Source organism: Schistocerca serialis, chromosome 5 (genome assembly GCF_023864345.2).
Source record: "Schistocerca serialis cubense isolate TAMUIC-IGC-003099 chromosome 5, iqSchSeri2.2, whole genome shotgun sequence".
NCBI classification, from domain to species: domain Eukaryota; kingdom Metazoa; phylum Arthropoda; class Insecta; order Orthoptera; family Acrididae; genus Schistocerca; species Schistocerca serialis.
In genome coordinates this window covers 634,428,934-634,442,036 of record NC_064642.1, presented here as the reverse complement: position 1 = coordinate 634,442,036, position 13,103 = coordinate 634,428,934, and the positions used below count along the sequence as shown (strand labels likewise).

The window sequence follows — 13,103 nt, the reverse complement described above, 5'->3', positions numbered from 1 at the left end:
CGAACCTGCGACCGTAGCGGTCTTGCGGTTCCAGACTGCAGCGCCTTTAACCGCACGGCTACTTCGGCCGGCCCATCATCAAGGTGAAAATGCAGTACAAAAATATTTGACAAACAATAAGAAGTTTGAAGGAGAAAAAGGTCACACACAGTTGGGGTTTGAGGTTTGCATTGCCTATCATGGAAATGTTTTAGCAACGTGGAAATTGGAGATGTGGATTTTCCCCTTTTCGCTGTCCTGGCTGGGCGCGCAGCGACGTTCCAGCGTAAAATGCAACAACGCACCCAGCAGGCAGCGAGATGCGATGTGGCAACTGCTAGCAGCAGCGACTGCAGCAACATTTCCTACAGTGTTAAGCTTAGCACATCGTGTGTCTACACACTGCAAATTCGTGGCCAACATGCAAGCGCGTGGCGTCCGTGTGGTTGTAACGAAGCGATGAAACGCGTGATTACGCACAGCTGTCAAGGAGCTCTCACGCGGTTGCGTTATCAGGCGAGATAGCATCGCTCCATCTTCGGCAGCTTCCAGCAAGTACCATCGTAGAATTGTAAACAGGGGATTTAAAAACTTTTCGCTTACCTCGGCGTTTTGAAATAGATTCTGACACTTTCTTGTTACTTTAACGAAAGTGTATTCTACAATATTCGACGGTAAGAAAATATAAAGGTGCTCTTTCTGAGGAGTGAGTTTGTTCGATTGGCATAATCTACAAGATATCTTGCATAACTTCCAGTAAGATATTTTGCACTACCTTCTTAAAAGTTTTATATTTTATACACTACTGGCCATTAAAACTGCTACACCACGAAGATGACGTGCTACAAAAGCGAAATTTAAACGGCAGGAAGAAGATGCTGTGTTATGCAAATGATTAGTTTTTCAGAGCATTCACACTAGGTTGGCGCCGGTGGCGACATCTACAACGTGCTGACATGAGGAAATTTTCCAATCGACTTCTCATACACAGACAGCAATTGACCGGCGTTGTGTGGTGAAACGTTGTTGTGATGCCTCGTGTAACGAGGAGAAGTGCGTACCATCAGGTTTCCGACTTTGATAAAGGTCGGATTGTAGCCTATCGCGATTGCAGTTTATCGTACCGCGACATTGCTGCTCGCGTTGGTCGAGATCCAATGACTATTAGTAGAATATGGAATCAGTGGGTTCAAGAGGGTAATACGGAACGCCGTGCTGGATCCCAACGGCCTCGTATCACTAGCAGTCGAGATGACCGGTATCTTATGCGCATGGTTGTAACGGATCGTGCAGCCACGTCTCGATCCCTAAGTCAACAGATGGGGACGTTTGCAAGACAACAACCATCTGCACGAACAGTTCGACGATGTTTGCAGCAGCATGGACTATCAGCTCGGACACCATGGCTGCGGTTACCCTTGACTCTGCATCACAGACAGGAGTGCCTGTGATGTTGTACTCAACGACGAACCTGGGTGCACGAATGGCAAAACGTCATTTTTTCGGATGAATCCAGGTTCTGCTTACAGGATCATGATGGTCGCATCCGTGTTTGGCGACATCGCGGTGAACGCACATTGGAAGCCATACTGGCGTATCACCCGGCGTGATGGTATGGGGTGCCATTGGTTACACATCTTGGTCACCTCTTGTTCGCATTGCCAGCACTTTGAACAGTGGACGTTACATTTCAGATGTGTTACGACCCGTGGCTCTACCCTTCATTCGATACCTGCGAAACCCTACATTTCAGCAGGATAATGCACGACCGCATGTTGCAGGTCCTGTACGGGCCTTTCTGGATACAGAAAATGTTCGACTGCTGCCCTCGCCGGCACATTCTCCAGATCTCTTACAACTGAAAACGTCTGGTCAATGGTGGCCGAGCAACTGGCTCGTCACAATACACCAGTCACTACTCTTGATGAACTGTGGTATCGTGTTGAAGCTGCATGGGTAGCTGTACCTGTACACGCCATCCGAGCTCTGTTTGACTCAATGCCCAGGCGTATCAAGGTCTTTATTACGGCCAGAGGTGGTTGTTCTCGGTACTGATTTCTCGGGATCTATGTACCCAAATTGCGTGAAAAATGTCAGTTCTAGTATAATATATTTGTGCAATGAATACCCGTTTATCATCTGCATTTCTTGTTGATGTAGCAATTTTAATGGCCAGTAGTGTATGTTGTAAACATTCTGCTACTGAGTAGGAACAGTGATCAAGTAAGAATGACCTTACTGTTTTACTAAAAGGTGAGAATGATAATTTTTATCTTTATATTGAGAACTGGTGTAAATTTTGTATCGCACTACTTACAATGGAACTTTTATAGGCTGATGTCGTTACTGACCGGAATTGGTACGAGGACTGTTCGGAAAGTAAGGTCAGATCGGTCGCGAAATGAAAACCACAATGAAATTCAAAAATTTTTTATTCACAACAGTTAGCCACGCCTTCGAGCTACCTCTCTGAATAGTCGTCGCTCCAACTTACACCTTTGTCGTGGCGTTGTACAAGCTTTCCAGTACCCTCGTCACAGAAAGCAGCCACCTGTGCTTTCTCTACGCTAGTCTGCCAATTCTCTACGCTAGTCTGCCTTACACTGTTTGTGGCAAAATGTTGCCCTCATAGCCTGCAGTTCATGTGAGCAGAGATGAACAACGGAAGGAACCAATTAAGGGCTGTATTGTGGGCGATCAAACACTGCCCATCGAAAACGCTGCAGGAGCTGGTTCACTGCCCCTGCAGAATGTGGCTGAACATTGTCTTTAAGTAAAAAACGCATGACATTTAAGGTATGCAGTCTGCATAGCTTCAGGCGAAATCTGTCCCCATATCCACACATTTGGCGGGGACACTGTTGTTGTAGGCATTTCTACGCGATCACTTTGCGTTCTGAACTGAAAAGAGCGATGTGAAGCGATCGACAGGCAAACAAAGACACTGTGCAACATATCTGTGCAAAGTTCCATCGGATTTTCATAGTTATTTTCGTTTCACGCCTAATCGGACCTTACTGTCCGAATACACCTCGTACTTTCGTTTTTGACTTATAACATGTTCATTGGTGCCGAAGTTTTTATTAATATGAGGACCTACTGCAGAAAGAAAAATACGAGCAGCATAGTACAACAGAGGAAATGTGGTTTTTAATAGAGTTAATGACGGAATTTTACGCCTGTTCCTTTCGGAAACAGTGTGATTTTCGAGCTACATACAGTCAATTAAAGTCGCTGGGAGCGCTGCGTCCGCGCATACCACATTGAGACACACGTAGCTCGTACACTGGTCGCATTGTCTAAGTGTTCAGCAGCATGTTGAAGTTGGCACGCTCAACGTTGACGTTCAACAGCACGATCCGTGTGCCGACGGCTTAAGAATTTCTCGTTCCTGGAAAGAAACATCTATGCCCTTTAATACTAAAGTGTTAATGTTAATACGAAGTGCTTATTATATTTTTATGTACCAAGGCCCCAGGAGTAGACAACATTCCATTAGATTTACTGACAGCCTTGGGAGAGCCAGTCCTGTCAAAACTCTACCATCTAGTGAGCAAGATGTATGAGACAGGCGAAATACCCTCAGACTTCAAGAAGAATATAATAATTCCAATCCCAAAGAAAGCAGGTATGACAAATGTGAAAATTACCGAACTATCAGTTTAATAAGTCACGGCTGCAAAATACTAATGCGAATGGAAAAACTGGTAGAAGCCGACCTCGGGGAAGATCAGTTTGGATCCCGTAGAAATGTTGGAATACGTGAGGCAATACTGACACTACGACTTACCCTAGAAGAAAGATTAAGGAAAGGCAAGCCTACGTTTCTAGCATTTGTAGACTTAGAGAAAGCTTTTGACAATGTTGACTGGAATACTCTCTTTCAAATTCTGAAGGTGGCAGAAGTAAATTACAGGGAGCGAAAGGCTGTTTACAATTTGTACAGAAACCAGAAGGCAGTTACAAGAGTCGAGAGGCATGAAAGGGAAGCAGTGGTTGGAAAGGGAGTGAGACAGGGTTGTAGCCTCTCCCCGATGTTATTCAATCTGTATATTGAGCAACCAGTAAACGAAACAAAAGAAAAATTCGGAGTAGGAATTAAAAACTTTGAGGTTTGCCGATGACACTGTAATTCCGTCAGAGACAGCAAAGAACCTGGAAGAGCAGCTCAACGGAATGGACAGTGTCTTGAAAGGAGGATATAAGATGAGCATCAACAAAAGCAAAACGAGGATAATGCAATGTAGTCGAATTAAGTCAAGTGATGCTGAGGGAATTAGATCAGGAAATGAGACACTTAAAGTAGTAAAGGAGTTTTGCTATTTGGGGAGCAAAATAACTGATGATGGTCGAAGTAGAGAGGATATAAAATGTAGGCTGGCAATGGCAAGGAAAGCGTTTCTGACAAAGAGAAATTTGTTAACATCGAGTATAGATTTAAGTGTCAGGAAGTCGTTTCTGAAAGTATTTGTATGGAGTGTAGCCATGTATGGAAGTGAAACGTGGACGATAAATAGTTTGGACAAGAAGAGAATAGAAGCTTTCGACATGTGGTGCTACAGAAGAATGCTGAATATTAGATGGGTAGATCACATAACTAATGAGGAGGTATTGAAAGAATTGGGGAGAAGAGGAGGTTCTGACACAACTTGACTTGAAGAAGGGATTGGTTGGTAGGACATGTTCTGAGGCATTAAGGGATCATCAATTTAGTATTGGAGGGCAGCGTGGAGGGTAAAAATCATAGAGGGAGGCCAAGAGCTGAATACACTAAGCAGATTCAGAAGGATGTAGGATGCAGTAGGTACTGGGAGATGAAGGGGCTTGCACAGGACAGAGTAGCATGGAGAGCTGCATCAAACCAGTCTCAGGACTGAAGACCACAACAACGACAACAACATGTACCAAGTAACAGTAGATTAGCAATAGACGTGAATGATCGTGAAATAAAGATAAAAATAGCCAAATCTCACTGATGTGATGAATGGCAGCTAGCCCTATAGCAAGAAAAACGTAAGTTAATGCGGATGAGTAGGGTGAACTAACCTGCAATGTTAGGATTCAGTATTACTGGTGTTCAGCTTGACACAGTCAAGTTGTGTAAATATCTGGGGGTAACGTTGCAAAACGATATGAAGTGGAACGAGCATATGAAAACTATGGAATGGAAGGCAAATGGTCGACTTCGGTTTATAGGGAGAATTTTAGGAAATATTGGTTCACCTGTAAAGGAGACGGCATATAGGACGCTGGTGCGACCCGTTCTTGAGTACTGCTCGAGTTGTTGGGATCTGTACGAGGTCGGATTGAAGGAAGACATCGAAGCAATTTAGAGGAGGGCTACTAGGTTTGTTACCCGTAGATTCGAACAAAACTTTAGTTTCGGGAACTCAAATGAGAATCCCTGGAGGGAAGGTGGCGTTCTTTCCGGGAAACACTATTGAGAAAATTAAGAGAACCGGCATTTGAAGTTGACTACCGAACTATTCTACTCCTGTCAACATACATCGCGCGGAAGGACCACGAAGATGAGATACGAGAAATAAGAGCTCATACGGAGGTGTACAGACAGTTGTTTTCCCTCGCTCTATTTGCGAGTGAAATAGGAGGGGAAATGACAAGTAGTAGCGCAGGGTACCCTCCGCCACGCACCTTACTGTGGCTTGTGGATGTAGATGTAGATGTAGATGTCAGTGACATAAGCTACAACTTACCCACGAAGAAATACTTACGAATATGTGTATAATCTCAGCTTATTCCGCTGAAAGCAATAGAATAGAACTTAATTTTTTAAGCATGAGAAGCATAATTTCAGTTGTTGTCTGCTCTTATTATGATAGGCACTTTCCTTGCCACGTACAATTGTTTTGTTGAGTAGACCCAATCATAAACTTCGCTCGATTTTCTAATACAGGAATGTTTTTGTAAATATAAATACTTTTCTTAAAAGGCGAGCGTGTTGAACATTCATGCTATTTCGGGCCAGAGATCTAGCAACTGTTGCGTTTCCGCAACAGTTTCTGTTTTCTACTGCACTGGGAAGCAGTTTTATTGCTTTCGACGTTTTACCATCACGGCTGTGTGGTTTTCCTTTCACCTATAGATGTGGTTTCTTATTTCGCACCCTTGATGATGTAGGTATTACATTCCATTAATATTTCCTACGTTCCACATCCACTGATTAGGCCAAAAGCGTGTCGGAAAAAAACTCGCGTTGTTGGGTAGATATAGGTCGTCCTGAAACACGTCAGGTCTTCCGGTATTAACTAGGAACTGTTTGTTATTAAGGAAAAACGACATTCTTCTGTAGATATCTGTACATTACAAGAGAATCGTGACTGTCCTGTGATGTACCTTTTCATATCTCTGAGTCCTTTTGAAATTAAAGAATGGCAGATTTGATGTAATTTTTTAGTTATTGTCGATGTTTATGTCACTTCACACACTTCCTGGGCAACGGCCTTGCCACAGTGGATACACCGGTTCCCGTGAGATCACCGAAGTTAAGCGCTGTCGGGCGTGGCCGGCACTTAGATGGGTGACCATCCAGGCTGCCATGCGCTGTTGCCATTTTTCGGGGTGCACTCTGCCTCGTGATGCCAATTGAGGAGCTACTCGACCGAATAGTAGCGGCTTCGGTCAAGAATACCATCTTACGACCGGGAGAGCGGTGTGCTGACCCCACATCCCTCCTATTCGCATCCTCCACCGAGGATGACACGGCGGTCGGATGGTCCCGGTAGGCCACTCGTGGCCTGAAGACGGAGTGAGTGAGTGCACCCACTTCCTATTATATAAACAATGTTCAAATCAATATAAACGGTATTATTCGCATTCATTCGATATCGCATTAAGAAGTGTCGCTTGCTGGCCCATCGGCGCGATGTTATCACAGTGGGAAGCAAAAAGGACTGAGAGTTTCGTGGCTGTTATGTTAGACTGTGGCAGCGCGCTGAACTCGGCATGCTCAGCTTTCTTTCTTTCTTTCTTCTTTCACTCGTGCCATGTCCCGCATTGACGCAGGGTCGGCATTGTTAGGAACGGATTTGGCAAGGTTAGTGGAAAGGGGTGGCCGGATGCCCTTCCTCCCCCCACCCCATACCCCCCGGTAAGGAACTAGTGTACCCCAACTGTCTGCGACTAGTGTAGTCCATGGAAAAGTGCGAAAGTGTTCAGATGTCTGTGAGACGTGGGACTGAGGTGGGACATGGGGACCAGCTCGGTATTCACATAGGGGGATGTGGAAAACCGCCTAAAAACCACATCCAGGCTGGCCACCACACTGGCCGTCGTCGTTAATCCGCCGGGTGGATTCGATATCGGGGGCCAGCGCACCTACCCGAGTCCAGGATCAGCGCATTAATGCGCTCGGCTAACCTGGCGCGTGAACTCGGCATCCTCAGCGTTGATGTGTAAAGAACGCGGACCGTGTGCCGACAGCTTTACTTTGTGAAAATATCGCTGAACAACCGAAAAATGCTGAGAAAGTGACGATACTAACTGTGAGGGACAGGAAAAACCCACCGTGGTTCAACAACAAAGTTAGGAAACTACTGCGAAAGCAAAGAGAGCTTTACTGGAAATTTAAACGCAGCCGAAACCCCTCAGACAAACAGAAGCTGAACGATGTCAAAGTTAGCGTAAGGAGGGCTATGCGTGAAGCGTTCAGTGAATTTGAAAGTAAAATTCTATGTACCGACTTGACAGAAAATCCTAGGAAGTTCTGGACTTGCGTTAAATCAGTAAGTGGATCGAAACAGCATATGCAGACACTCTGGGATGATAATGGAACTGAAACAGAGGATGGCACACGTAAAGCTGAAATACTAAATACCTTTTTCCAAAGCTGTTTCACAGAGGAAGACTGCAGTACCTTCTCTAAATCCTCGCACGAACGAAAAAAATGGCTGACATCGAAATAAGTGCCCAAGGAATAGAAAAGCAACTGGAATCACTCAACAGAGGAAAGTCCACTGGACCTGACGGGATACCAATTCGATTCCACACAAAGTACGCGAAAGAACTTGCCCCCTTCTAACAGCCGTGTACCGCAAGTCTGCAGAGGAACGGAAGGTTCCAAATGATTGAAGAAGAGCACAGGTAGTTCCAGTTTTCAGGAAGGTCGTCGAGCAGATGCGCAAAACTATAGGCCTATATCTCTGACATCGATCTGTTGTAGAATTTTAGAACATGTTTTTTGCTCGCGTATCATGTCATTTCTGGAAACCCAGAATCTACTGTGTAGGAACCATATGGATTCCGGAAACAGCGATCGTGTGAGACCCAACGCGCTTTATTTGTTCATGGGACCCAGAAAATATTAGATACAGGCTCCCAGGTAGATGCCATTTTCCTTGACTTGCGGAGGGCGTTCGATACACTTACGCACTGTCGCCTGATAAACAAAGTAAGAGCCTACGGAATATCAGACCAGCTGTGTGGGTGGATTGAAGAGTTTTTAGCAAACATAACACAGCATGTTGTTATCAATGGAGAGACGTCTACAGACGTTAAAGTAACCTCTGGCGTGCCACAGGGGAGTGTTATGGGACAAAAAAATGGTTCAAATGGCTCTGAGCACTATGGGACTTAACATCTGAGGTCATCAGTCCCCTAGAACTTGGAACTACTTAAACCTAACTAACTTAAGGACATCACACACACATCCATGCCCGAGGCAGGATTCGAACCTGCGACCGTAGCGGTCACGCGGTTGCAGACTGTAGCGCCTAGAACCGCACGGCCATTCCGGCCGGCTGTTATGGGACCATTGCTTTTCACTATATATATAAATGACCTAGTAGATAGTGTCGGAAGTTCCATGCGGATTTTCGCGAATGATGCTGTAGTATACAGAGAAATTGCAGCATTAGAAAACTGCAACGAAATGCAGGAAGATCTGCAGCGGATAGGCACTTGGTGCAGGGAGTGGCAACTGACCCTTAACATAGACAAGTGTAACGTATTGCGAATACATCGAAAGAAGGATCCATTATTGTATGTTTATATTATAACGCAACAAACATTGGCAGCAGTTACTTCTGTAAATATCTGGCAGTATGTGTATGGAACGATTTGAAGTGGAATGATCATATAGAATTAATTGTTTGTAAGGCGGGTGCCAGGTTGAGATTCATTGGGAGAGTCCTTAGAAAAAGTAGTCCATCAACAAAGGAGGTAGCTCACAAAACACTCGTTCGACCTACACTTGAGTATTGCTCATCAGTGTCGGATCCGTACCAGGTCGGGTTGACAGAGGAGATAGAGAAGATCCAAAGAAGAGCTGCGCGTTTCGGCACAGGGTTATTTGGTAAGCGTGATAGCGTTACAAACTCAAGTGGCAGATTCTGAAAGAGAGGCGCTCTGCATCGCGGTGTAGCTTGCTATCCAGGTTTCGAGAGGGTGCGTTTCTGGATGAGGTATCGGATATATTGCTTTCCCCTTCTTATACCTCCCGAGGAGATCACGAATATAAAATTAGAGAGATTCGAGCGAGCACAGAAACTTTCCGGCAGTCGTTCTTCCCGCGAACCATACGCGAGTGGAACAGGAAAGGGAGGTAGTGACAGTGGCACGTAAAGTGCCCTCCGCCACACACCGTTGGGTGGCTTGCGGAGTATAAATGTAGATGTAGATACTAGACTTGGCCACTGTTTCTATGTTTCGATACAGTGTATCGATACGAGGAACTGTTTCAGTGTTTCGGAACGGCTGTGGTTCACTGTTTCGAAACAGTGGTGTTTCATTCCGCCCCTGTCTCGGATAACCGGACCAGTTTCGATCTCGAGCCAGACACAGAAACTGTATCGTTGTTTCAAAATAGGTCTGTTTCAGTCCACCTGTGCTTGGAACGGACTAATGGTACCGAAACAGTGATGTTTCATTCCGCTCTCTGTCGGGCGAGATTCGGGCTAGGCACAGGTACTGAAACACAACATACCACTTCGTGAAACACTTTCAGGAGTGTCGAAATCTTTTTGACAATCAATAGTATGAAGCTTAAGATATGAAAATAAAGCTTCGTTTCTAGCTGACTGTCCTATTCCGAAATGACGTAACATCTGCTTTATAAACACTAACCAAACAATAAAACAACGCATACTATACACATTCAAAATAATAAATATGTGAAAATCATTCAGTTAAATTACAATTTTTTTATAACATACGCTTATCTGTTCATGTACAGTAATCATATTAAGAAACGCAAGTAAGCCCACAACATTTCGAATAAATAAAAGGCGTAGAGTGACAGTTATTAGACATATACATAAATCTGATGTAGGTATAATTGCAAGCAATCTGTTTGACATATCACTGATAGTGTAATGGTGAACGGGAAGGGCTGGCAAGCATGGTGAATTTATCATTGTGGATAATAGGCACAGTGACTGTAGTCTCACAAATAATGACAAATAATTCGAATAAATAACAAAATATAACAGAAAAAAATTTGTCTTTCAAGGTGTTTCGAACCGTTACTATGAATTCACCGCCGGCCGAAGTGGCCGTGCGGTTAAAGGCGCTGCAGTCTGGAACCGCAAGACCGCTACGGTCGCAGGTTCGAATCCTGCCTCGGGCATGGATGTTTGTGATGTCCTTAGGTTAGTTAGGTTTAACTAGTTCTAAGTTCTAGGGGACTAATGACCTCAGCAGTTGAGTCCCATAGTGCTCAGAGCCATCACATTATTTGTTACTGCTCCTGCTGGACGAATGGAAGAGGAATCAGAACTTGTCTTAATTTTTGTGACAATGATTTTATATCAGATGGTCTGCCTCATGTATCGTTGTATCCAAATGGTTTATGAATGTTAATCTATATACAGATCCGATGATGGCACCTTTAGTTTGTTGAAACCAGTTATCCAGAAAACAGTATTTAAGTGATCTTGGTTTTTGAATTATTTCTACAATAGATCTTTGATCTTTGTCAAGGGAGTTGCAGGGAAGTTTTATAGCGAAGTATCATCCCAATATCACATTAATTTCTGACTTTTACTTTGATACTAACCGGGAGCGTCGTCGGACGTGACGATGATCTGCTGGGAGATGGTGTTCTTCTGCAGGACCCTGGTGAAGTTGACGGGCCCCAGCACGTAGGTGACGTGGCCCAGGTGCACGCCGCGGCAGCGCTCGACGGCGACGCGGCCGAGCCGCTGTGCGCGCTGCGGCAGCACGGCCGCCACCAGCTGGCCCGCGGCCGTGCGCCGGCAAGCCTCTGCTCCCGGGCAGTCGCCGGCCGGCGCCACGCACACGTGCACGTCGGCGCGCTCGCCGTCGCCGGCGCTGCGCCTGCGCTCTGCCGCCTCGGCCGGCTGCGGGCTCAGCTGGCGGTGCAGCTGCAGCTGCAGTTCCCGCTCCCTGCTGGGGGCGGCCGCAGCTGCCGAGCCGGCCTCGTCGCCGTCCGCGGTCCCGAAGCTCATGTCGCCGACTGGGTACTGCTCGCTGCCGCTCCCAACACGCCGATGAGCGCTGCAGTCCCACAGCGGCGTGACGTTATCTGCTGCCGGAGCGGGGAGTGGGGGGCGCTACGTCAATTGGTTTCAAGGCCAGGCTGCCTTCTGCTAAGTTCCTTTCAGTGTCCTTCCTCATCTGCAACACTCCAGTGAGGTTGAGGGGGCACCAGTTCACCACAATCGAAAATCGTAGTTAGATTCTACATACAGGGTGTTACAAAAAGGTACGGCCAAACTTGTGACTTCAAACACTTTGTTACAGGAAATGTTCAAAATGTCCTCCGTTAGCGAGGATGCATCCACCCTCCGTCGCATGTAATCCCTGATGCGCTGATGCAGCCCTGGAGAATGGCGTATTGGATCACATCCGCCCACAATACGAGCAAGAAGAGTCTCTACAATTTGGTACCGGGGTGCGTAGACATGAGCTTTCAAATGCCCCCATAAATGAAAGTCAAGAGGGTTGAGGTCAGGAGAGCGTGGAGGCCATGGAATTGGTCCGCCTCTACCAATCCATCGGTCACCGAATCTGTTGTTGAGAAGCGTAAGAAGCGTACGAACACTTCGACTGAAATGTGCAGGAGTTCCATCGTGCATGAGCCACATGTGTCGTACTTGTAAAGGCACATGTTCTAGCAGCACAGGTAGAGTATCCCGTATGAAATCATGATAACGTGCTCCATTGAGCGTAGGTGGAAGAACATGGGGCCCAATCAAAACATCACCAACAATGCCTGCCCAAACGTTCACAGAAAATCTGTGTTGATGACGTGATTGCACAATTGCGTGCGGATTCTCGTCAGCCCACACATGTTGATTGTGAAAATTTAAAATTTGACCACGTTGGAATGAAGCCTCATCCGTAAAGAGAACATTTACACTGAAATGAGGATTGACACATTGTTGGATGAACCATTCGCAGAAGTGTACCCGTGGAGGCCAATCAGCTGCTGATAGTGCCTGCACACGCTGTACGTGGTACGGAAACAACTGGTTCTCCCGTAGCACTCTCCATATAGTGACGTGGTCAACGTTAACTTGTACAGAATCAACTTCTCTGACGCTGACATTAGGGTTATCGTCAACTGCACGAAGAATTGCCTCGTCCATTGCAGGTGTCCTCGTCGTTCTAGGTCTTCCCCAGTCGCAAGTCATAGGCTGGAATGTTCCGTGCTCCCAAAGACACCGATCAATTGCTTCGAACGTCTTCCTGTCGGGACACCTTCGTTCTGGAAATCTGTCTCGATACAAACGTACCGCGCCAGCCACGGCTATTGCCCCGTGCTAACCCATACATCAAATGGGCATCTGCCAACTCCGCATTTGTAAACAGTGCACTGACTGCAAAACCACGTTCGTGATGAACACTAACCTGTTGATGCTAGGAACCGATGTGCTTGATGCTAGTACTATAGAGCAATGAGTCGCATGTCAACACAAGCACCGAAGTCAACATTACCTTCCTTCAATTGGGCCAACTGGCGGTGAATCGAGGAATTACAGTACATACTGACGAAACAAAAATGAGCTCTAACATGGAAATTAAGCGTTTCCGACCACATGTCCACATAACATGTTTTCTGTATTTGTGTGTGATAAATGTTTCCTGAAAGTTTGGCCATACCTTTTTGTAACACCCTGTATACACGAATAGCCTGCGTGCCACCT

At 45.9% G+C, this 13,103-nt stretch overlaps 1 protein-coding gene and 1 pseudogene across 1 annotated transcript in view; one reads left to right on the top strand and one right to left on the bottom strand.

Moving 5' to 3' along the window:
• Positions 1-11,429, bottom strand: part of LOC126481195 (peptidoglycan recognition protein-like) — a 99,615-nt gene extending 88,186 nt beyond the window's left edge. Inside the window, exon 1 of the mRNA XM_050104786.1 lies at positions 10,991-11,429. Coding sequence (XP_049960743.1) covers positions 10,991-11,402 — 412 coding nt within the window. The 5' untranslated portion in view covers positions 11,403-11,429. The remainder of the gene's footprint in view (positions 1-10,990) is intronic.
• On the top strand, positions 6,432-6,549 carry LOC126482650 (5S ribosomal RNA; annotated as a pseudogene).
• Positions 11,430-13,103: the final 1,674 nt, after the last annotated feature.